Source organism: Trichosurus vulpecula, chromosome 2 (assembly GCF_011100635.1).
Source record: "Trichosurus vulpecula isolate mTriVul1 chromosome 2, mTriVul1.pri, whole genome shotgun sequence".
Taxonomy (NCBI): Eukaryota; Metazoa; Chordata; class Mammalia; order Diprotodontia; family Phalangeridae; genus Trichosurus; species Trichosurus vulpecula.
Window position 1 is genome coordinate 36663033 of NC_050574.1, and position 24670 is coordinate 36687702.

Here is a 24670-nt window from a genome sequence, read left to right on the forward strand (position 1 = left end):
GTATTTGAGGGTATTAGCACGAGCTGGGTCAGAGGTCATCTGGCCCAAGGCCAAGTGATAGTGGTAGTAATGTATGTTTGTATACTCATGAACATGGGTCGGACATGTTGGAGCATGGTAGGATAGAGAGAGAGAGAGAGAGTGTGTGTGCGTGTGTGAGTGAAAGAGAAAGGAGGAAGAAGAGGGAGAAGGAGGGAGGGAGAGAGAGAAGAGAGAGAGGGAGGGGGAGAAAGGGAGGAGAGGGGGGAGGAGTGCCAGAGAGAGAGCCTGAGCAGATTGTGTCTGTGTCTCTTAGTATGAATGGAGGTTGTACTTGGGAGTGAGGTTAGCCCATCCCAGGCATGGCTCTCAGTCCCCAGAGCTCCTGATCAGGGTCCTTCCCAGGGGTCCTGTCTCCACTGTCCAGGCCCTAGCCAGTCAAAGAACCAGGAGGCCAGAGCAGCTGAACAGTCCTTTATGGAAACAGGCAGAGCTGGGGGGGATGGGAGAGGGCATGGAGCCAGGCCCGGCAGCCACCCCTTCCCTGGGCACCCCTCCTGGCACAGGGGGGTCCTGCAGGGTGGCCTGGCAGGGCCCTCTCAGGTGCACGATAGCTGGGGATGGAGGGGGTGGAGGTGAGGATGGGGGGAATCTCTGTGTATTTATTTTTTCTGTAACTATAATCTGGATTTCTAGGTAAGCGCATCTCAGGGCGAGGGATGAGTCAAATGAAGCAGGCACCAGGTCGTGGCTGGCACGGCCCAGGGAAGGGGGGGATCCATCAGTGATGCCCGCCGACGTGCTGGAGGAAGCCAGTGACCCGGGGAGGCCCGTGGGGGTGGGGGTGGCGGGGCGGGGGGGCCTGACCCCGGGCCCCCCCGCTGCCCTCCAAGCTCCAGTCAGGGTCGCTTAGCCACTCCCCCGGGCAGGGGGGCAAAGGGGGTACACCTGCGTCGTACAGCTCCGGGCCAGCCCTCTGCAGAGACAGGAGGGGGTCCTGGAGGTCCCTCGGCATCCTCTCATCTGCCTCCCTTTGCGCAGGCCCAACTACCGGGCCTGTCACTGCCCACCAGACACTTGGTGCTAATGGCAGCTGGGTCCTTCACCTGGTACTCTCTTCCCCTCCTGCCACCCCCTTTTTCCCAAGTTGTCCCCACATCACATCCTCTGCCCAGGCTCCCTCTAGGCCCTCACCCCTCTCCTTGGACTATCACCCCAACCCCCACCCCGCTCCCCTGACTGTCAGCCCCCTAGCCATGGGCCCTCCCCCAGCCCCTGGTACCTCAGCAGCTAGTGTCAGCTCCTTGGCCCCAGGCCGCTCGTCAGGCCCATCCCCATCTAGCTGCGGGACAGCTGGGGGGTCCGCGGAGGCCCCACGCCGCTCCCCCTCCTCCCAGCCGCTGCCCCGGCCAGGCCCACCCTCATCGGGGGAAGCCTGGCCCAGCCGGATGAGGTTGCCAAAGTTAGGATCAGACTTGGAGCCAGCGGGGTGCTTCCGGGACTTATGACGCCCAGTGAGTCGGCTGCCATAGAAGGCTAGGATGGGCTCAGGCCCGGGCTCACGACCCCGCCGGCTAACCCCCTTGGGCAGCACCAGGGTATCAGTGGTTGGCTCACTGGCACCATAGGCCCCAGCCCGGCCTTCCCCCCACAACTTTCCAGGCTCCTGCAGGCTCAGGTCATCCAGCTGGTCGATGGCCCTCTGCACACCGGGGGCCTTCTCCTCCCGGTAGTAGGTGCCACTGCCACCTCCACCACCACTGCTCTCCTCCTCCTCTGCCAGGCGGTAGTAGGGCGGCCCATCATCTGTGGGCGCCCGACCCTCCAGCTGCAGCGAGAGGCGGCAGCCATGTAGGGATAGCTGGTAGTAGCGGGTGCCCTCATGGGCACTGCGCAGCTGCTGCATGGACACGAAGGGATGGCGGAGAGCAGCACTGGGGCTGATTCGCTCATGGGACTCCCAGGTCAGCATCCGCTTAATAAGCTCCACCATGCTCTTGAGGTCCGCGTACTCTGCCAGTGTCTCGCGGTCTGGAAATGCCAGCTTGCCTGCTGCCCCACCGCCATTCACAGTCTCAATCTGATCCAGAGACTTGAGCATGTATTTACGCCGCTCCAGGGGGCGGACCTGGTGGTCAGGAACCAGTCAGGGCTCAGCCCCAGGCTCTGCCCATGGGAGCCCAAGCCAAACAGCCTGGAGGGGGCTGCTATGCCCAAACCCAAGCAAGCTACCCATTACCTTGGTCTCTGCCAGATAGTCAGCTGAAGACTTAAGCTGCCAAGGGTTGGAGGCCTCTGGATGGGGATTCCGTTTGAAGAAATGGTGCGCTTTCCGGGCAGCGTGGAGGAGGTGGGCCTTTGGCAGGCCCTGGGTCTCACAGATGTAGCGGATCTGGTCATACTCATTGTTGCCTGGGTAGAGTGGCCAGCCCAGGTGAAGCTCAGCCATCACACACCCCAGTGACCAGACATCCACCTTCTCACAGAAGGGCAGTCCCAGGAGGATCTCTGGAGCCCGGTAAAAGCGGGACTGGATGTACGGTTCTTTGACATAACGCACCTCGCTGAAGATGCTGGCTGAGCCAAAGTCAATCACCTGTGAGCACACCCCCAGTGCCCTCAGCCAGGTGGATCCCTCTAGCCCGGAGGCCTGAGCAATTGCTACAGGCCTCTACCAACCCCTCTTTCTAATGGGATGAAGTCAGGAGGCAAGATGGGGAAGGAGTTTCTCCTCTGGGGTGTTAGGATGGAGGGGATGCAGATCATCAGTGGAAGTTGGCCTGAGGGGCGTACAGTAGGTGAGTATGGGAAGGGGACCAGGGAGGCAGCTGGAAAACAGAGGGGTCCCCCCTTACATGTGCTAGGGGTTTAGGCCCTGGGTAACAGAAGAGTGGGAGTAGGTTTGGGGGTATCCTTAGAGGGGTAAGGGTGCCCTGGGAAGAGAGGATTTCTACCCCCACCCTGTCCCTCTCTTCTGGACCCCCATCCCCAAACCTTGACCCTGAAGGGACAACGTGTCTGGTCGACCAGCATGATATTCTCCGGTTTGAGGTCAGCGTGGATGATGGCCAATTCCTTGAGCCGGGCCAAGGCCCGAAGCACCTGCAGTGTCACCGTGCGGATGTGACGGGCCGCAAGGGGTGCAAAATTGTTCTCCTTTTGGAACTCAAAAAGATTCTGCTCCAGCAGCTCAAAGACCAGGTAAAACTTGAGGGCATCATGGAAGAACTCAAGAAAACGGATGATGTGGGCCTCGTCGGGATCCAGGCCCCGCATGCAGCGAAGGAGCTTCAGCTCATTCTTAATGATGCGATTCCGGTACGCATCGTTCTTCAGGATCTTGATGGCCACCATCTCGCCTGTGCTGCGTCGCCAGCCCTTGGCCACCTCACCAAAGGTCCCCTTACCTAGGACCTCGATGATGTCATAGCAATCGGTTTCAGACTGGATGGTGGCCATGGCCCGGCCACTGCCCTCGACCCTCCGCCTCCGAGGGCGTCCGCCCCGCCGCCGGCCCCGGGGCCCGAGCGGGGGAAAGAGAACCGCACTCGTGCCGCCCAGGGACAGCGCCCTCTCCGCCGCCCCGCCCCCCCCCCTCTCTGGAGTGCGAAACTGCTGGGGCCTTCGCCCCTCCCCCCCACCCCGGGCTCGGGATGAGCCCCCCCCCGGACCCCGATCGGTTCCGGGGTTGCTGAGCAGGATGGGTTCTGTTGTCGGAGACCCTCCTCTGGACCCTGATGCAGAATGGACTGTCGTGTTCCAAGAAAGGCCTCTCCCCTCCCCCGATTGATGGCAGAACCCAGGGTGGGCAGTGGGCAGTGCCTGAAGGCTCAGGGCACTTAGCCTTCCTCTGGATGGTAGAACCCGATGATGGGAATCCGTTTCCCCTCCCCATTTGAAGAAGTCACCATTGGGAAGGTGTCCGTGCTAAACCCAGGCCTAGAATTCTCTACTCATGTGGGTGCCTCTTATAGTCAGAGATGCTGCCAAGGGACTCCTCACACACAGGTTAGAATAGCTGCCCTCTGAGGCCTCATCCATCTCTGAGATTTTGTGATTCATGTGATCCACCCTGAGCTAGGCCTCAGTTTCCCTTCCTGAGAGGAGGGATTGGGTTGAGCCCCCTTCTAGAGGAGCTCAGCCCTTGGCCACAAATGTTGAGGCCTTGCTCGAGAAGATGGGCCCTCTAGGCCTCCTGCCTCCCCTCTGGGTGCTGCCAGCCCAGGCAAACTGGTTGGACCAGAACACCAGGAAAGGAGGTTCCTGGAGGGTGGTCCCTGTGGAGCCAGCTCTGCCATGGGTCCCTGCCCTGTCCCACCCCACCCCACCATACCAACTGAGCTCCCCCTGCCCTGGCTTACAATGCCTCAGCCCCGCCCTGCCCTGCCCTGCCCCACCAGTGACTGGACATGCATATAGATGCACTTCAGCACAAACACCCAGCAACCAAATGCCCCCTTTCTCCCCTCCTAGCAGTAAATAACAAGGGTCAACAAAGAGCCATTATGGGCTCACCCACATACCCCTCCCCATATTCTACTTGGTGCCCTCCACCCCCTCTTAGCCACCCAACATTCCCCTCCTATCTTGGTGCCCAGAGTTGGGAGCAGGGCCGAAGTGTCCGTTCTCTCTGCCACTTTTGTCCCAACATGCCACCAGTTCCTCTGGCCTGGGATTCTGTGGCCAGTTGCTTCCCAAAACAAGCCCCTATCTTCCCCCCAACTCTAGTGCCCCTCATATAAAAAGGGGGCTCCCCTCTCTGGAGTGAAGATGATTTACCCCAGGGCTGCAGCTCTCTCTCCTCCCTCCTGCTATAGACCAAGGGGGTTACCGGACAGCAGACAACATGATTCCTCCCACCTCTAGGAGAATGATCTCGCAAGGCCTACCATCCATAGGGTTTACATGAGGGCAGGGGATCCGTGTCTCTCTCTGTAGGAGCAGGGACCTCGTTCTCCCATCACATATCCCTCTCTACTGGGGCTCCCTGAGGCCAGGGCCTGTGTTTCTCAAGCTCAAGTCAGAGTGCTCATATGCCATCCAGCCCCCATGAGGGCCAACCGTAAAGCTCCCACCCAATCTCTGGTTTCTCCTGGTACCTTCTTCCCCAAAAATGAAGACCAGAGGCCCAGTCAGCCCCAAACCAAAGTCTCAGGGCTTCTTGCTAGAGGTGACCAGACAAAGTGACTGACTTAGGGTTACTTTATTCATACCAATCGGCTCTCGGTCATTACACAGATGTTTCCTCCAAGTGGTGTGTGGCCTGAGTGGTAGCTGGTGCCCAGTGATTCCTGGGTTGCCCCCACCTCTCAGGCCTCATAGGGTTAGTGCTAGTATCTAACACACAGAGCTGTAGGAGGAGAACAGGGAAGGCACCTCTACATCCCCAAAAGAACTCAGACAGCTGCTGTTTGGGCCCCCTCCATCTTGACAGTGCCCACTGGGGTTGGCTCACCATCAGTTGCTGTCTCAGAGAAGCCCACCTTAGGCAGCCGGACCCTGAACGTTCCCTCCTCCTCCTCACTTGGGACTCCCTTGGCCACCCCCTGTGCCTTGGGACTCAGTGACACCTTAGGGAAGTGGAATTTGGGGGACTTGTCTCCGGGGGACCTCTGAGATCCCTCCGTCCCACCAGGCTCCCCTTCCTCTTTAGAGCGGCTGGAGAAGGGGGAGCGGAAACGGGTGGCCCGCAAGGCGGCAAACGGGCCACTATCCCCCCCCACCAGGCTCCGGCTCATCTCAGGCTCCTGTTCTGGGCCTTTGTAGGGGGAGGCAAGTTCCACTTGGGGCAGGCACACACGGCCAAGGCGGCCTGTGGATGCCCCATTGTGCAAGGCTACGGTAGCTCCAGCCTCCTCTCCTGGGGAGCTAGTCCCATTAGCACTGGGCGCTTCGCCCTTGGCAAAGCCTACTTTAGGCAGTCTTAGCTTAGGACTCCGGACTCGGCTGCCAGCCTCCCCACTCCCCTCTCCAGAACCACCCCAAGACAATAGGAGGGTAGATTTCCCTGACCCTGGGGAGATTTTTGTCCCTCCCTCCCCAGAGACATCAGCGTCATCCTTGCCCCCTGCCTTTGCCAGTTTCTTTCCCTTGGCCTTCTCCCCATCATCTCCCTCTTCTTTCCCTAGCAAGAGCCCGAACCGAGGCAGTTTGACTTTGGGCCTGCGCCCAGCCTCGCCTTCCAGCCCATCCCCAGTGACCTGGTATTCAGCATGGCTGCCCATGGGAGGTGGGGAGAGTTCCACCTCGGGCATCCAGGAGCGTTGCTTGCCCCCTTCGGGGGGTGTGCCTGCCTGTGCAGCTCCTGGCTCCACTGTGAAGCCCACATCTGGAAGGGAGAGGTGGAAGGTATGGTCAGGGATGGCTCCAGGTGGGCCCAGAGGCTGACCCTCACCCTCCCCACTGCCCTTGAAGGTGGGCATCTTCAACCGGAATCTCCCCTCTGCTGTGCCTTCGGCTGCTGCCTGCCCCTCACCCCTCACCAGAGCATCCCTGGCCCCCTCTGCCTTGTGCCCGAGCCCTACATCCAGCTCCAGCTGGGGCACAGCCACACCGGGCATCTTAAACACCCCCTCTCCCACAAGCATCTCCCCTCCCTCTAGTTGGGCCCCAGGGAGAGAAAGGTCCACCTGGGGCAGCTGTACCCGGAAGCCTGCACCCTCTGGTGCAGTGGCCATCCCTTCCTTCTGCTTCTGGGAAGCTTTTGCATCAGACCCCGTCCCTTCACCAACCCCACCAAAACCAGTCAGTTCTACCTGGGGCATTGTGATTCCCAGTGTGGGCACTGTCATCTCCCCCTTGTGGCCTCTGGCATCCTTGTCAGAGGTCCCCACTCCCACCTGCTCTGCCCCACTTGCCAGTCCAGGCACTGAGATGTGAAGCTCTGGCAGCCTGACCTCCCCCTTTGCCCTCTCCACCTCCCCTCTTTCCTCTCCCTGTGCCACCAAAGTAGGCAGCTCCACTTGGGGTAGTTTCAAGGCAGCATGCCCCATATGTAGTTTCTCCTCATGGCTGCCCCGGTCCCCATCTTCTACCTCCCTTCCTCGTGCCAGCCCAAATGAGGGCATCTTAAACTTGGGCATCTTTACCTTAGTCTCCCACCCCCGGCCTTTGCTTTCTGCTTCCCCCTCCTCCAGCACCATCTCTCCAGCTTCCATATCCTTGCCCTTGGCCCCAAACCTGGGCAAAGCAAACTTGGGGCCCTTGAGTTTGATGTCAGGCAGCTCACTGGGCACCTCCACCTTGCCTGTGGGCAACTGGACATCCAGGCTGAGTTGGGGGACAGAGACACCCAGGGCAGACAGCAGAGGGGCCTCCCCAGATTCCTTGGTTTCAGCCTCAACACCTGTCCGCACCTTGGGGAAAGTGATGCCAAACTTGGATGTTTTCAGCTTGGCCCCACTGTCCCCTTCCCCTTTTCCCACCTTGGGACCCGAAAGCCCAAACTTAGGCAGGGAAAACTTGGGAGATTTGAGTTTGGGCTCAGACACTTCCAGCTTCCCCTCTGCCTCTCCTTCAGGAAGCTTGGGGGCAGCTATCTCAACTGCAGGTAGCACCAGGCTGGGCATCTTGAACCCTGCCTCCCCCGAGATCCCAGAAAGCTCTGCAGGAAGCTTAGATGTTGGGGGAGCTCCCTTTGGGCGGCCTCCCTCGCCTGTAGGGGGCCCTGGGAGCCCAGCTCCAGGCAGCTCCAGCTCCACCGAGGGCAGTGTAACTGATGGGAAGCTGAGCCGGGCCTCAGGCCCCTTGGCCACTGGCTCAAGAATGGGCAACGGCTCCCCACGCCCTGAAACTTCAGGGCTCACCACCCCAACCTTGGCCCGTGGAGGAGATCCCACCCGACCCAACTTGGGTATGGACATCTTGGGTAATTTGAAACCAAAGTCCAGTCCCTCCCCCCGTTCTGCCCCACGGGTTGCCATGGGTTCTTGAGGAAGCCGCACGTCTGGAGCTTTGGGCAGCTTCACCTCAGGCATCTTAGGGAGGTGCATTTCTGGCATCTTGGGCATTTGCATCTCTGGCACCTTTGGGAGCTGTACATCTGGAAGGTGTACCTCTGGGATAGACATGTCTGGGACCTTGGGAAGCTTCATCTCAGGTATCTTCATCTCTGGCACCTTTGGGAGTTGCACATCTGGAAGGTGCACCTCTGGGATAGACACCTCAGGTCCCTTGGGCAACTTCATCTCTGGCACCTTTGGGAGCTGCACATCTGGAAGGTGCACCTCTGGGATAGACACCTCAGGTCCCTTGGGCAACTTCATCTCTGGCACCTTTGGGAGCTGCACATCTGGAAGGTGCACCTCTGGAATAGACATGTCTGGGACCTTGGGAAGCTTCATCTCAGGTAGCTTCATCTCTGGCACCTTTGGGAGCTGGACCTCTGGAAGGTGCACCTCTGGGATGGACACCTCAGGTCCCTTGGGCAACTTCATCTCTGGCAGCTTCATCTCTGGCACCTTTGGGAGCTGGACCTCTGGAAGGTGCACTTCTGGGATGGAAACTTTAGGCGCCTTGGGCAACTTCATCTCTGGCAGCTTCATCTCTGGCACTTTTGGGAGCTGCACATCTGGAAGGTGCACCTCTGGAATGGAAACTTCAGGCCCCTTGGGCAACTTCATCTCTGGCAGCTTCATCTCTGGCACTTTTGGGAGCTGCACATCTGGAAGGTGCACCTCTGGAATGGAAACTTCAGGCCCCTTGGGCAACTTCATCTCTGGCAGCTTCATCTCTGCTACTTTGGGGAGCTGCACATCTGGCCCCTTTGGCAGCTTTACCTCTGGGACCTTGGGCACCTTCACCTCTGGGCCCTTGGGCAGCTTCACCTCTGGGATCTTGGGCAGCTTCACCTCTGGGCCCTTGGGCAGCTTCACTTCAGCCCCAGACACCCCGATGCCAAAAGAAGGCATCTTGATTGTGGGCAGTTTCAGCTTGCCTTCCACAGTGGGTTCGGGTGCAGCTGGCCGGGACTCCAGCAGGGAGAGCCCAAAAGTGGGCATCCGCAGCTTGGACCCCTTGGCCCTGGCCTCAGGACTAGCCCTTATTCCTTTGCCAGCCTTTCCCTCACCCTCAAGCCCTACTCCTTCCTTCCCCCGAGCACCAAAGCGGGGAAAGGTGAGCCAGGGCACCTTTAAAGTGACCTCAGGCCCTACTCCCCGGACTTCCTCCCTGACTTCAGCCTCAGCTCCGGGCAGAGCCAGGTCTACCTCCATGGATGGCACAGACACATCTAGGGTGGGTGCTGCCATGGCCCCACCTTCTATGGCCTCTAGGCAAGGCAATTTGGTGAGGGTAGGCAGCTCCACTTGGGGCACCTGGATGCCCCCTGTGGCCACCTCAGGCACAGGTGCTGCTGGGGCTGTAAGGCCAAATGTGGGCAGATGGAGGCTAAATCCAGTGCCAGAAGGCTCTGGAACTTCAGCCACCGCCTCAGCACCTGCCCTCTGAGGCCCAACCAGCTCTAGCTGGGGGGTCACAAAGTGGGCACCAAAGGATGGCTCCTCTCCAGCCAGGGCACCCTCCACCTTGGCCTTCCTGCTCCCAAGGAAGGGGATGGTGGCCAGGTGAGACACCTGGGCCACTGGCTCAGTGGTTGGAATAGGACCGGCCACTTCCCTCACCCGCAGCCGGGGGAGACGTAAGCGTCGGCGGGCAGGGGCGGGCAGCGCGGGCCCTGGGGCTACCTCGGCCTTTGCCCGTCGCAGCCTGGAAAACTTGGGGAAGGAGAACTCAACATCAACAGGGGCCAGGTCTGAGGGGATTCCCGGGGCCCCCGACACAGCTAGGACCTTCTTCTTCTTCACTGGGGACAGGCTCTGGATGTTCTGGGGAGAGAGGAGAGAGGCGGGAGGCGGTGGAATAATAGAGGGGGCCAGAAGATTAGGGGGAGGCTGGGAACAGAGCAGCTGAGGAGGGGGAGGAAGGCCTGCCCTCAGATACCAGCCCCGTTGGGCCTTCCTCCATCATAGCATTATTCCTTTGGGCTCTAAAGGACTGTCCCTCATTTACAGTCTCAGGTGGCTGTAGCCACCTTAGGGCTGTGGTTCTCAAAGAGGCTCCAGGACCCCCTGAGGGTCCCCAGGTCCAAACGATTTTCCTAACACTAGCTTGTTGTAATTTCTAATGCAGTGAATAGTGATAGACATAACTCTCCTCTAAATAAAAGCTCTCTAGGGAGTCCTCTTTAATTTTTAAGAGTGTAAAGGGGTCCCGAGACCAAAAAAGTTTGAGAACCACTGCTGTGGGGAGATCAGCCTCATCATCTGGAGTATGAATCAGCCGGTGATGCCTGAATGGACAGCCCGCGAAGGCGGTAGGCTAAGGGCAGGAAAGACCAGGAGTCGGAGCAGTGCCCCGGACCTGCCGTCGGGCACTGTGGGCCATGGGAGGTTTTGAAGGAGTTTGGGGCTGAGGCTGGGCTGGGCTGGCCTGGGGCAGGGACAGTAGGAGGGGCTGGGGAAGGTTAACAGCTGGGTTAGTCCCCATTCGGCCAGACGGCTGGGCAGGCTCAGGGGGCGGAGCCTGGGGCAACAGGAGCGGCGTGGGAAGCTCCCCGCAGGGTGCCTGGGGCCGAGTTTGGGGCTCCAGGGCCCTCCATGGCAGGGCCGGGGAGCAGCACGCGTACCAGCTTGGCCACCTTGGCCCGGGGGCCCTTGACCTCGTAGCCGGCTGCGGTGCCCGGGCGCAGCGCCAGGTCCCCGGTGGGCACTGTCCGCTTGAGGCAGAAGGAGACCTTATAAGGTTCTGCACACTGCAGCAAGCGCAGAGCGTCTTCATACTTGAAGTTGTCAAAAAAGACCCGGGCACTGAGTAGCTGGTCCCCTGTGGGAGTCACAGAATCTCAGGGCTGGAAGGGAACTCCAGGGTCATCCAGTCCAGCCCTTACCGTGCAACAATCGCTTAAAGTGATCATTCAGCTTCTGCCTGAATACTTCCAGTGATGGGGAACTCACTACCTATTGAGGCAGCCCATTTCCATTTCTGGATAGCTCTGACGGATAGGAAGTTTCCCTTTCACTTTTCAAGCTGAAATCTGTTTCCTGTGATTCCAACTGCCCCGTGTGCTCTGCATAGGATTTTAGGGGACAGGACTGCTACAGGAAAGTTCCAGATGAGAGCACTCCCTCTACAGTGGGCACCTTCTCTGGACCTTATCACCTCAGAGTCACCTAGAGCAGAGAGAAGTGCCCATATATATTGGAGATAAGGTTCGAACTCCGGTCTTCCCGGATTAAGGGCAACTCCCACCCCCACACCCCCTCGCCCAGGCTGCCTCTCACATTCAATATGAGCCTAGTGGAACTGAATTTTAAGGCACTAGAACCTCAGAGGTTCTTTTGTCTGACCCCTCCCTGAGCAGAAAACCCCTCGACAGGTGGGCCCGTATGGTCCACTTGGAGACTTCCAGCAACATGGCACTCCTTGCCTCCCTCCTGAGACATCCTGCCCCACTTCTGGACAGTTCCCATTATTAGAATGCTTTTCATGACATGGAGCTGGAATTCTCCCCGGCTCCTCCTCCCTGCACCACATACCCACATACCCCCACACACATTGTTTCTGGTGACATCCTATGGCAAGTAACAGAACGAGGCCGACCTCTTCCCCCACAGGGCAACCTTGCAAATTCTTGAAAGACAGCCACCATGCCGCCTGCCCAAAGTCTTATCTTCTCCGGGTTAGATATCCCTGGTTCGATCCCCAATCCCCTCACCACCCAGGTGTCCTTGCTCTGGATTTCAGCCTCTCTCTTTTCATCGTAAAAGATTGTGGTATCTAGAGCTAGCACAAGGATCTGGAAGTTATCTGACCAGGGCAGAAGATAGACTGTCCCCCTCCTTGGTTCTGGCCATTTTCTTTTCTTTTTGGGCAATTGGGGTTAAGTGACTTGTCCAGGGTCACACAGCTAGTCTGTCTGAGACCAGATTTGAACTCAGGTCCTCCTCACTCCAGAGCCAATGCTCTATCCCCTGTGCCACCCAGGTGGCCCAAGCACTTTCTTTTCCAATGCAAATTAAGATCCCACTGGGGGCTTTGGCCTAGCAGGATGGTTGGGCATCCCAGGGCATCCCTTGCCCTCGACCCCTTTCTGGACAATTGGAGATGACTGAAGTCTTACTTTCACATAACTTCTGGTTCTAAGCCTAATGTTTTGCTGAGCTAAGTGCTGGCTAAATTATTTTAACAGCATCCTGAGAACACGAATCAGATTGCCTGCTGTGGATGGGACAGTTGGTACCATCTAGCCCAATCATCATCCTCCTTTGATGAGGAAACTGAGGCACCAAGTGCTTAGCTGGCATATAGGCTCATAGATTTAGAACTGAAAGGGAATTTAGAGGCTATCAAGTCCCACCTCCCTCTGTTTACAGATGAGGAAACTGAGTCACAGACCAAGTGACTTTTCCTAGATCCTGAACCTAGCGCTTCTTGAGTCCAAGCCCAGGCCCTGACCCCTACCCCACGATGCTTTCCTCCACGGTCACACAGCTAGGAAGTAACAGAGTCAGAATTCCAACCCCTGTGCTCCCCATACAGCCTTACCTACCCTTACTCCCATTTCTTCACCAGCTAACTGAGACGAGCAGAACTTACCAGCCCCAGCCTCCTGTCTTCCAACTCTGTGACTCCATTCAGGCTGTGCCCCCCTTTCCGCCTGCTGAACTCCTCCCACTTGATGCACCCTTCAATACCTAAGTTCACGACATTGTTGGGAGTGCAGAGGACAACAATGGGACCCAGGGCCTCCATTCTGCCTGGCTTTTGAGGCCCAGTTCCAAAGCTAACTCCTTTAAGGAGTCTTTAGTCAGCAATTATTAAGCACCAACTACATGCCAAGAGCCATCCTCAAAACCAGAAAGACCTAGTTTCACTTTCTGCCTCTGAAACATACAGGTACACTCATGGAGGCAGACAGAGTTTGGGGGCCCAGAGTCAGGAAGACCTGAGTTCAAATCCAGCCTCAGACACTTCCTAGCTGTGTGACCCTAGGCAAGTCACTTCACCCGCAGCGTCAGTTATTCTCATCTGTAAAGTGGAGATAATAGCACCTACCTCCCAAGGTTGTTGTAAGGATAAAATGAGATAATATGTGTGAGTTGCTTAGCACAGTGCCTAGCACATAGTAGGTGCTACATGTTAGTTATTATTATACTGGATCTGGGACTCTGGGCACATCATTTAACCTCCCAGTGTTCTAGGTAACTCTCTAAGACTATTAATAGGGGGCAGGGGGTGCAGTTCTCAGTCTTGGCCTTAGGTCAAATTACTGAGGACCTCCCCCAAGAACTTTTATTTATGTAGGTTAGATCTGTTGGTATTTATGGTATTAGAAATGAAAATATCTCAGTATTATTATGAAAGTAGCTTTGACCTTGAGGAGTCTGTACCCAAACCACTGCCTTATACCACTGAAACTGTGGGGCCCGTTCTCTGCTTCTTACTATGTGCTGCCAGACACTGCCAGACTCTAAATACATCAGTGCTAAGGGGAGACACCCCTTGCCCTCAAGGAGATTCCATTCTATGTCCACACATCCCACCACCCCCACCAAGAACCTCACTCGGATTTCTCCTGAACCCCATCCTTCGCCTTCACTACATACCCCTATAGTTTAATTATTCCTGAAGATTTCTCTTCCCCCATTAAGTTGTAAGCTCTTCTAAGAAGTGACTGAGGGGTGGTTGCTTTGCCCTCGGGGCACCAACATCCCCTCTTCTGGGGCAGGTTTCCACCTCTCCCACCTCCACCCCAGCCCTCCCCAGTCAGTCAAGAAACATTAGGTGCTTACTTTGTGCCACACACTAGACAGTCCCTGCTCTCAAGGAGTTCCCAGCTTAATAGGGAGACAATATACAAATAACCATCTACAAATAAGCTATAGGTCTGAGAAATTGGAAATAATCACCCACTCTACACTAGAATTAAGAGGGGTCTGGAAAGGCTTCCAGCAGGATGTGGACTTTTGGCTGAGACTTGAAGGTAGAGAGAGAGGGAGAGGGAGAGAGAGAAAGGAAGCCAGTAATGGTACAGAGCAGATCCAATCCTGCTTCTCATGCTAGCTGCATATGCCTAGATGGGTCACACCACCTTTCTTGCCTCAGTTTCCTCATCTGTAAAACAAGGCAGTTGGACCCACCTAGCCTTTAAGGTCCAGTCTAGCTCTAAATTGGTGAGCCTATGACCTGCTGGCCTCAGACACTTCCTAGCTGTGTGACCCTGGGCAAGTCACTTCACCCTGTTTGCCCCAATTTCCTCATCTGTCAAATGAGCTGAAGAAGGAAATGGCAAAACACTCCAGGATCTTTGCCAAGAAAATCCCAAACTGAAGGACTGAAAAGGACTAAACAGTAACAGCAACATGACCTACTGCCACCCCTTTCTGCCCCTACCACTGACTGCCTTGGAAGATTCATCACCCAGCTGTCCTGAGATCTTGACTTAGGTTCTAAGCTTGGCTCCATTTTAACTGTCTTAGTCTGTGCAGCCCTGGGCATTTGTCTCATAGAATCTAGAACAAGAAAGTCCTTCAGAGGCCAGTTAGTCTCTCCTTTCACAGATGGAGAAACTGAGGTAAGAGAGGTCAAGTAGCTGGCTCCAGGCGGAGGTAAAACCCAGGATCTCTGACTTGATGGCTCCACAGCTCAGCTGCACTGCTACCACTCCAAGGTTGACCTTACAGGCTTCTTCAGGATGGAAGTTTTACCCGCCAAGACTTAATGGACCCTCCCCTGCCCCCCCACACCCCAGATCCCACGTACCTTCCTGCAAACTGAGGGTCCTGGCCGCTGGTGAGTCTTTGAGCAATTCCTTGATGAAGATTCCTTCCTTGCCCCCACCTGCCACGTTGATGCCGCTGACCCCTGTCTCAGCCTCAGTCTCCACAATGATCTCCACCAGCTCTGCCTTTCTGAGCTCCTGGGGGCAGAGGAGGACATTGGTAGGGGGTAGTGGGGCAGGGAGGCCATTCAGTCTTCTCATCTCAGAGAGGGAGAAGGGGAGAGATACAGCAGAAACTGAGGCTCCCAGTCTGAGGCTCTGTCCATGGGCTCCCAGTGGGCCATGGCCATTGGAGAAGGTCCCCGGCTATCTTGGCTTCCTGGGAGCAAGGCCTGCACCCCTGGAGGATCCTGTACTTGAAATGCCACTCCCCTCCCTCAACATGACAGCCATACCTCAGCACTCCTACTTCTGGCCTCCATGGTGCGTCCAGAGGTTGAGGCCAGAGGCCCAGATGCAGCCTGCCTCTCTCCTTTCTTCTGTAAAACTTGCTTCAGCTCTGCATGGAGCAGGAGCTTCTGGGCCTGCAGTGGGCAGGAGAAAGAGGTGGAGAGAGGAAGAGAAGGATGCACCTCATAAGAAGAGGACCAGAGAACAGGAGCCAGGTGCCATCACACTAGTGCCTAGGACTGCTAGCACCTGCTCAGAGCAGGATGAGACCTTAGACATCACCCAGGACCAGCCCTTCACTTAGTGGAGGAGGAAATGCGAGGGTCAGAGGGGTCCGGTGATTTGCCCAAGCTCACACAGCACTGGGGGCTGGAAAAAATAAAGTCCAGCCTTCTGACTCCAAGCCCCTCAGGAGGGCATAAGCCAATGCTCAGACCCATTGGCTTCTAGGCAGAAGACACTTTCATTTAAACTGGACTCTGATGTTTTGCTTTCCTTTTTCCCCTCTCTCAATTTTAAAACTGCGTGACATTGGAAAAGTCACTTGACCTTTGTGAGTCATCTGTAAAACAGGGTTAATGCTGGTCCTACCTCCTTCACTGAGTTGTCACAGATGAGGAAACAGGCCCAGGGCAAGGCAATGTCTTGCCCATGGTGAGCTGAGAGTCTGTCCCGGGGCTTCACCTCCCCTGCCTCCCATTGCCTGATCCAGCGGGGCCAGAGTCCAGGGCGACCCTCACCGTTCTCTCTGCACAGTGCCCAGCTCCTGGGGGGCGCTGAGCCCAGGGCGCTTGAGGGTTCTCCGCTGCTTTCCCCTTCTCTTCTTGAGCACCTGTCTGTGGGGAAGAAGCCAGGGACTGAGGAAGAGGAGGGAGCAATTGAACAACTAATATCAAGCATTTAAGGGCCTCGGATGATACAGAAACAAGAAAGAAGTGGTGCCTGCCCTCGGGGAGTTTCCATTCCATTGACGGAGCAATGCCTTAGGTCCTCCAGCTACTTACCTCAGCGCCAACTCCTACCCTGGAAATGTTCTTGGTCTGAGACTGCCTGGGGGACCCTGGAAAGAGAGAGGGGGATGAGGTGGTCTTGCGGCCGGCGGGGGGCTGCAGGATCCTTGAATCTCCTCAGTGGGAGCTCCCGGCAAGTCCTCATTGGGTAGAGGAGGAATCAGAGAGGGAAGGACATTTGCCTAGCATCACACAGTCACCCATAGGGGGCAGATGTGGGGGCTTTTCCTGTTCTTTCCAACTGATGGCCCCCTGGATGAGGTAGAAATCAGGATACGCAGGGACAGGAAGACAGGCAAAGACAGAGTGGGGAAGAGATGGGTACTGGGTGGAGGGAGGGAGAGTGTGGTTGCCACCTGACACCCACGGAATAGCAGATGAAGCCTAGCTCTGCTTGACCCCAGAGGACAAGACGAGGGACAAAAAGGGTATCAGAGATCTGGGCCAGAAGGAACCTCAGAAGCCAGGTAGTCCAACCCCCTTTATGGATGGGGAAATTGAGGTACAGGGAGTTTAGAAGACATAGGATCACAGATCCAGAGCTGGAAGGGTTCTCAGAGTACAACCATAGAAAACAACCCTCTTCCAAAGGAAATACGGAAGCTGGGAAGTTGAAGAACGTTGCCCAAATTCACACAGGTAGGAAGCATCAGAGGTGGGACCATTTAAGCCAAGGAATAAATTCCTGAACAACTGGAGCTGCCCAAAAGGTTGTTCTTAAAGTAGTGAGGTCCCCATCCCTAGGTGTACTCAAGCAGAAAGTAGGTGATTTCTTGTTCATGTGATTATGGAATCTGATTCCTGCTCAGGAGAAGGCTAGATCCCATCCTGCCTACCTGTGGGACCTTGGGAAAGGCATTCAGCCTCCCAGCCTCAGTTTCCTTATCTACATGGTGTCCGAGGGCCCTTCCAGCTCCAGATCCTATCCCTCCCCATCCTCCCTCCAAACTGTGGGCTTCTTAGATGCTGCGAAGCTGGGGGACTCACCTCATCAGGGCCGCTACTGAGACACCAACCCTCCTCTATGACTTGGCCTCTCCAGCCACTCCCTTGCCCCCCACCTGGGCTCCACCCCTTCTTCCTGGCAAGCCCATCCCCCAGTGGGGTTGGCATCTTGACTTCGCCCCCACTCCGGCTGAAAGGTCAGCTCTCACAAGGCACATTTTCAGGAACAATAGGGCCCCTCCCCATCCCCCTCCCTGCTGGTCACATTCCCACCCCCTACCCCCCTACCCCCCTCCCAACTACACAAAGCCCCTTCAGAGCCCACCCCCAGCAGGCAGATGGATCCCTGGGAGCATCGAGGTGACCCAGGGCCCTTCTCCCCCGCTCCGCCAGCACAGAGGCACAGGCCCATCCTCCCCTCCCTTCCCCTCCTCTCTAAACTCAAGGACCAACAAAGATCCATTGCCAGGACCACAGGAGACCTAGTCTCAAGTCTTGACCCTGCCCTTGACTAGAAATGTGATCTGCAGCAAGTGTCTGCTCCTCTCTGGGCCTCAGTTTTCCCATTTGTAAAACCTGCTGGCATTGACCCAGGGGTAGGCCGACTTGGGAGCCAATCCTGCCTTTGTCTCTTCTTACCTGGGTGGAAGTTACTTCACCCTCCCGAGTCTCTTTCCTCATATGTAAAATGATAGAGTTGGACTCAATGTGCTCTGAAGCTGTTTCCGGCTCCAGATCTGTAACCTTGGGACCTCCCTCCCCTCTCTTTGGCCTCAGCAACCTAAAAATATTGGGATTATCCCTGTTTTACAGATACAGAAACTGAGGCACAGAGGAGGCAATGGCCTTGGCTATTGAAGCCAGGCCTAGCTGATGTTAAGTTCACTTAGCATCTCTCCACTTTGATGTCTTGTCTTTCAGGAGACCTGATGCTGAGACCTGCCCTGCCCCCCAAAGCTGGGCAATCCGGCGCTATTACCCATCTCTCTCTATCTCTGTCTGTCTGTCTGTCTGTCTGCCTCCAGATACCTCAGTCTCTCTTGTCAGATCTGACTCTCTCCCTCTGTATGTCAGTCTGAGCTTATCTGCTTCTCTCCCCACCTGTTTCCCAGCCCCAGGTCCGAACACTGCCCCCACCATTTAGAGTCAAAGCTAGAATATCTCCTGGGACCCTTGGGAGCTTGTGGGTCCAGGACAGATTGGGAGGGTCCCCAGCAGGCAGGATCTGAGACAGGAAGGCCAGCTGGGCCTAGGGCAGGGCAGGGTGGGGAGCAGAAAATGACCTCTTAGCATAGGTGGGTGGGACCGGACATCCCCTTTTCTTCTGGCCTTCCCCTCCCACTTAGCCTGGCCATATCCTCTCTGTACCCCATATCTAGCTCTTACAAGGAGAGAATTTGGGGGGCAGGAAGCTCACCTCATCCCCAGTTACTGGCTTCCCCTGCCTTTGACTTACCCCAGATCCAGCTCAGCACCTCTACTTAAACTGGACAGGAGAAACTGAGGCCCAGAGAAGGGAATAATTATAGGATTATGAGCCTTAGAACTGCAAAGGTCTTTAGGGACCATCAGATCCAGGGATTCTCAACCTGGGGTCACCAGTTTATCTTTTTAATGGATAATTACATTGCAATATGATTGGTTTCCATGGTAACCCCATGTTTTTTATCTTATGCCTTTAAAACTATGATTCTGAGAAGCGATCCATAGATGTCACCAGCCTGACTGCCCAAGGCGGCCAGTACACAACACAGCTTAAGACTCCTACTCTAATCCAACCCCTCCCTTCACAGAAAAAGAGACTGATGTTCAGAGAGGCAGAATGGTTCCCATAGCTAAGAAGAGGCAGAGACAAGTGGCACCCACACCGGCCAGAAATTGAACTCAGGTCCTCATGCCCTTGGACTCACCTGAAGTTCCAGAGCAAGCCAGAGTGATGGCTATAATTGTACTTATTTTAATTATCCATATTATTAACAATTATGAGCATAACTAATATGAACTGCTTTAAAGAATCCTAGAATGTCAGAACTGGGAGGAACATCTGAGGTCACGGAGTCCACCCCCCTCCCTTACACAGAGGAATCACTGGGGTCACACAGTCGATGGTCATAGACTCACTGTCTATACTTGGAAGGGGCTTAATGACTTAGGGCCAAAACTCCAGAGCTAGAAGGAGACCACCCAGTCCAAACACCTTCAGTTTACAGGGGAGGAAACTGAAGAAATTTACGTGACTTGTCCACAGTTAGTAAGCACTGGAAGCAGAATTTGAACCCGGGTCCTCTACCTCCAGTCCCAGCGGCCTTTCCACAGTATCATGCTGCGTGGCCCAAACCCAGGTTCCCTGGCCCAGCCCAGGGTTCTGGTGTTCTCTGTAGGGCCACCTCAAACACAAGATCATTATGCCTCTGAGATGCTCACGTTCCAAGAGCCAGAAACAGGGAGCACCCTAGGGACGAGGTGGTAAAACCTAGATTCCTGAGATTCTCTGACCCTGTGGGAGAAGAAGATGAACTGAGCAGAATCCCATCTCACCCCCATCCCTAGAGTGTGGCCAATGTGGTTCAGTGGCAAGAGGTGCCAACCTGGAATCAGAGGACCTGAATTGAAACACCTTGGGCAAAAGACTGCCTCTCTCTGGGTCTCATTTTCCCCATCTGTAAAGGATGTCTCTGGATTAGCTGATGTGGAAGATCTCGTCAAAAAAACTCAGTATCCTTGCTCTGACACTACCTGAGCAAGCTGGGAAAGATGCTTCTGAGCCCAGGGCGGTGGGGAGAATGCTGATTTCAGGTCAGAAGACCCCAGTTTACATCCTGGTTCTGCCCTTTACAAAAGTCATTCCATCTCTGGGGGTCAGACTGGCTGATGGCCAAGGTCTCTTCAGGCTCTTAATCACCTAGGGCTGCTGGGTTCAGCTCGGTCCCACCCTGGTTGAGGTTAGGAATCTTCTTCCTTTGGGAGGAGTCACCCTTTCCTCCACTGGTGACCCAAGAGGTAGCAATAGGCAAGGGGGATGATGGAAGGGCTACCCCCCTGGAGGTTCTAAGGTGGGGCTTGGAGCCCATTGGCTTCGGAGAAATGAAGGGTCCCAACAGGGGACCCAGCCCAGTGGCCAATCCTTTCTGCCTTCCCCTCTTCTCCCCCAGCTTCTTCCACTTGGCTCCCCATCACCATTTTGTCCTATCTTGGGACTTAGACAACCTCATCTCTGCCCCCCCATGTCTCTTTCCAGGACTTTGTCCTCCTAGTCTCTGGCTCCCAGCCTTCGCTCAGGATACAGGTATCCTGCCTTTGGTCTTTTCCTTCTGTCCCTTAGGTTACTCTTACAGAATTTAGCATCTTGGCCTCCAGCCCCCGTCTCCTCTCCCCACCCACAGTCACAAGTTCGTGCTCCTCAAGCCTCTCCTCCCCTGGCCCAGGCATTCTGTCCCCCAGGGCCCTTCTCCAGGATTCAGGTTTCCTGCCCCACTGCTGTTCAGATAGAGGAGCTCTCTTACCGTCTGCCTGGACCGATGGCTGGCTCTGGATACCCTGCCTGTACTGCCCGAGCCAGGGGGAAAAGGAACTGGGCTGGGAGGGCAGGGGGTGGGGATGGTAGGAGGGCTCAGCTCATTGGCAGATGTCATGAGACGGCTGGGAATGGGGGAGGGGTGGATCTCCCTGCTCCCTAATCCCCCTCCCACCCCTTGTCTAGCTTTCTATCTCTCCACTGTTTGCAAGGGAAGGCTGCTGTATATGGCTCTGGACTTGACTTCAGAGGTCTTGTGTTCGAGTTTGGTCCCCGTTAGCTGGGGAACTTGGTGGGCCTGGATTAGGAAGATGTGTTTGAGTCCCCCCTCATACACTTCCTGGGCAAGTCAATAGTAAGAATCTAACTGAGCCTCAGTTTTCTCATCTACAAAGTGGGTATGATAATAGCATCTGCCACACCGTGGAATGGAGTAATACGTGGTGGGTGAGAAAGTCCCTTCTCCTGCTGCAGATCAGCACCTTCTCTGGCACCTATAGTGAGGCAGTGACTTACCCAGGGTCACCCATTCAGAGACTGGACTAGAATGCAAGTGTTCTCGAGGCAGCGACGTGGTGCTGCAGTGGATGGGACACTGGACCTGGAGTCAGGAAGACCTGAGTTCAAATCCAGCCCCAGTCACTTAACTAACTGTGTGACCCTGGGCAAGTCATGCAACCCCTGTCCGCCTCAATTTATTCAACTGTCAAATGGGGATAAGTAATACCGCCTGCTTCAGGTCAGGTTTGTTGTGAGGATCAAATATTTGTCAATTAGCACCGTGCCTGGTACACAGTGGGTGCTTCATAAATGTTTGTTCCCTTCCCTCTCCCTACCCCCAACTTCAAGGCTGACTGTCCATAACACTAGGTGTAAAGCACTTTGCACACCTTAACATAGTATAGAAATATTATCATCGTTCTTATCTTGTGGTCTTGGGAATGTCCGTTCTCCTTACGGCTCTCAGTTTCCTTCTCTGTAAAATGAGTGGGGGCCAGGAATATGTGTTCTCTTCCAACTCCAGGTCCTATAATGCTGTGATATTTATCAAGCTCGAATTCTGAAATCCTAAGTTTGCAGGGGGTCAGCTGGGGAGGAGGCAGGGGAGTGATGGTAAATGTTTAACAACTGACTCTCCAAAACACCAAGAATATATACTCATCTATCACATTTTTTAGTTTAATTTGTATCATTAACATTTTCCCTATCACTTTCTTAAGTCTAGACTATCAACAGAACACTAAATCAGTTTGGTTTGATTTAATTTGATCTGATCAGGGTTTCTGCTTTTTAACCCCTGCCCGTTTTTGAGGAATAAATACTCATGCTGAAAACGGTATTGGTTCTCTGGTTGATGCTGCTTCCAGCACAGCCCTTGGGGCAGGAATCCTTGGGGCAGTCTGAGGGTATCTCTGGGCCTCTGGGTATAGGGACCAACATGCCAAGGACTGAGGGTGAGCAGGATTCTGGGAAAGGACACAGTCCTCTTCCCTCTTCCCTTGCCAACTATGTCCTAGGAAGAATAACCAATCCCAAAGTAACACACAGACACATAAACACACACACACACACAGGGACACACACACAAAGACATACATAGATAGAGACACACAGACAGACATAGACACATAGACACAGAAACACATACAGACACACACACACACACACACACACAGACACACACACAGATACAGAGACACACAGGCACACACACAGACACAGAGAGACACAGACACACACACAGACACACACCTAGACATACAGGCACACACACAGACACAGATACACAGATACACACAGGCGCACAGCACAGACACACAGACATGGATACAGACAGACATACACAGACACGCAAACACACGCGCGCACGCACACACACATACACACACACTCCCTTAGTATTGGATTCTCTGAGTGATCTTAGAGGAATGGCTTCTCCTCTCCCTGCCTCAGTTTCTCCCATCTGCACCACGCAGATGATAATGCCAGCTTTGCCACCTAGTAGTATGGGCAAAGATGACCATGGTAACAACTCCAATTTGAAAGCCGACATTTGCATGACAGTTTAAGGTTTGAGAAGTACTTCCTGGGACCTTGTCCCAGTGACTCACAACGGGCCTGGAAGGTAGCCACCGTAGGCATTACTATCCCCATTTCCAAGAGGAGGGTGCCGAGGCGCAGGGACTTTAGGTGACTGTTGGTAAAGGGCAAAGGTGGGGCTGAAGCCCAGGACTTGCTGACTTGGAGCTCTGGCCTCTTAGTCTGGAGATTCTGCAGCCCCTCAGGATTCCCAGGGCTTGTGGGGGGGGAGGATGAGTCACAGGCAAGGACAAACGTGAAGACAATTGGTGGTGTTCAGGGCAGCCCGTAGCCTCCCCACATCTTGTCTGTGCCTTCCATTGGGATGAGGACCACCGGGTGCCTGCCTGCGCCTGATGCCCTGGCCCTTACTTCACCCCCAGACTCTCCAGCTGTCTGGTACAAGGAAGGACACTGGGTGGGAGAGTCAGAAGACTAAGGTTTGAATTCTAATCCTGCCACTTAGTTGCTATGTGTAGCAAGTCACTCATCTGGAAAATGGGGGTACTGATTACCTCACAGAGCAGCTGTAAAGAAAGTGCCTCATGCCCCCAAGGGGCTCTACTCTGATTAAGGTGCAGCCCCAGGGTCAGGCTGATTTCCCTGGTTTTAAGGGCGCTGGTGGGGAGGTAACAGGTCAGGTTGGGTAGTCAGCTGGGAGAGGTATCCCTGGACTTTTCCCTATCCTTCCTCCTTCCTCTCATGTCCTCTTCTCCCAGACTCACCTGGCCCCGCAGATTGGCACAAGGAGCAGAAGTAGGTCCACATGGCCCCGTTCTGGGCAGAATTCAGTGTGCCCTGCCTGTCGGATCCCTGCCTGGCTGAAGCTACTCTGAGCCCTGGGGAATGGGGCCCACCAGGGCTGGGGGATTAGCTCAAACTGCCTGTCAGCAGCTTTCGGGGACTGGTCATTGTCCCTCTCGGGGCACCAAGGACTGGTGGCTGCCCTGGTCCTGCACTGACCCATCGTGCCCTGGCCGAGGCCCACAGGATCCTGGAACTGGATGGACAGGAGAACTCCTAATGCCAGTACTGGAAGGGCTTTAGAATACAGGCTGTTAGACCTGTTAGAACATTAATCCTGGAAGAATCTTAGAATGTAGACTCTTAGAACTGGAAAAGAACTTAGAACACACAAGAACCTAATAGAATATAGAATGATCCGAGTTGGAGGGACCTTAGAACACAGAAGATAGAAGGTCAATCCTGGAAGGACCTTTAGAGACCCTCCAGGCAGAGCCTTTCATCATACAGATGAGGTACTCAAGGCCCAGACAGCTTGGGACTTGCACAAGGACACAGGACTAACCACCAGCAGAATCAGGACCAGAACCCAGGTCTGTGGATTCCTGGTCCACTAGGTTGGCTCTGATGGTACTCCCTGAGCCCCGGCTTCCTGGTTCCCTAGGAATATCTTTGTCTTCGGTGGGGTCCTATGGAAATTGGTAGGGACAGGGACTCTGAGTTCCCTTCCCTTGGTATGGGGGGGAGATAAGAGAGAAAGAAAACATTTCTCCCCCTCCTCCCCTAAAAATGCCCCATCCCCCTCCTTCCCTGCCTACTCCCAGCCACCAATGGGGAAGTTGGAATTTGCTGAGCTTTAGGAAATAACCTTCGGGCAGGCAGCCAGGCTGGACCCTGGCACTGAGCCCCCATGGTAGGGAGGTACTGGGGATGGGGCAAAAGGAGGGGGCAATGGCCAGCTGCCTGGGCCTTCACAGGGCCCCAGGGGGCCCCAGGGGAGCCTTGGATCCCAGCTTTCTTTGGCTATCAGGGTGTACAGAGAATCCTTTGCTCCACACTGGGTGGCCTTTGGGACAGCCATGGAACAGAGCCTCAAAGACCCAACTCTATTTAGGGAAAAGACTGAGATCAGAGGGCCTGGCAGGGTAGAGTTAGGCTAAGCATAGGGAGCAGTCTTGGGATGGGGAGGGTTTGGGGAAGGGGTAGGTAGGGGAAGGAGCAGGCCAAGGA

General features: G+C 55.2%; 2 protein-coding genes across 2 annotated transcripts; both read right to left on the reverse strand.

Moving 5' to 3' along the window:
* Positions 1–438: 438 nt before the first annotated feature.
* On the reverse strand, positions 439–3438 carry HIPK4 (homeodomain interacting protein kinase 4). Its single transcript, XM_036742708.1, has 4 exons — positions 2974–3438; positions 2219–2575; positions 1262–2107; positions 439–955 (listed from the first exon to the last, which is right to left on the reverse strand). Exons 1-4 carry the CDS (start codon positions 3436–3438, stop codon positions 761–763), a joined length of 1863 nt encoding a protein of 620 aa, XP_036598603.1. The 3' UTR covers positions 439–760.
* A 1937-nt stretch (positions 3439–5375) lies between these two features.
* On the reverse strand, positions 5376–23663 carry PRX (periaxin). Its single transcript, XM_036743657.1, has 8 exons — positions 23422–23663; positions 22729–22913; positions 16153–16208; positions 15889–15984; positions 15154–15282; positions 14740–14959; positions 10604–10800; positions 5376–9803 (listed from the first exon to the last, which is right to left on the reverse strand). The coding sequence occupies exons 1-8, from the start codon at positions 23661–23663 to the stop codon at positions 5376–5378; spliced, it is 5553 nt and encodes a 1850-aa protein (XP_036599552.1).
* Between the last annotated feature and the right edge of the window lie 1007 nt (positions 23664–24670).

Coding starts and splice junctions, on each gene's coding strand:
- HIPK4 (XM_036742708.1), bottom strand. CDS start 3,438: ATGGCCACCATCCAGTCTGAAACCGATTGCTATGACATCATCGAGGTC. Junction 2,108..2,218: donor ACTATCTGGCAGAGACCAAG/GTAATGGGTAGC, acceptor CCTGACCACCAG/GTCCGCCCCCTGGAGCGGCG. Junction 956..1,261: donor AGCTGACACTAGCTGCTGAG/GTACCAGGGGCT, acceptor CTGTCTCTGCAG/AGGGCTGGCCCGGAGCTGTA.
- PRX (XM_036743657.1), bottom strand. CDS start 23,663: ATGGGTCAGTGCAGGACCAGGGCAGCCACCAGTCCTTGGTGCCCCGAG. Junction 22,914..23,421: donor GTGCCAATCTGCGGGGCCAG/GTGAGTCTGGGA, acceptor CCCCCCCACAAG/CCCTGGGAATCCTGAGGGGC. Junction 10,801..14,739: donor GACCCTCAGTTTGCAGGAAG/GTACGTGGGATC, acceptor TGACTCCCACAG/GGGACCAGCTACTCAGTGCC.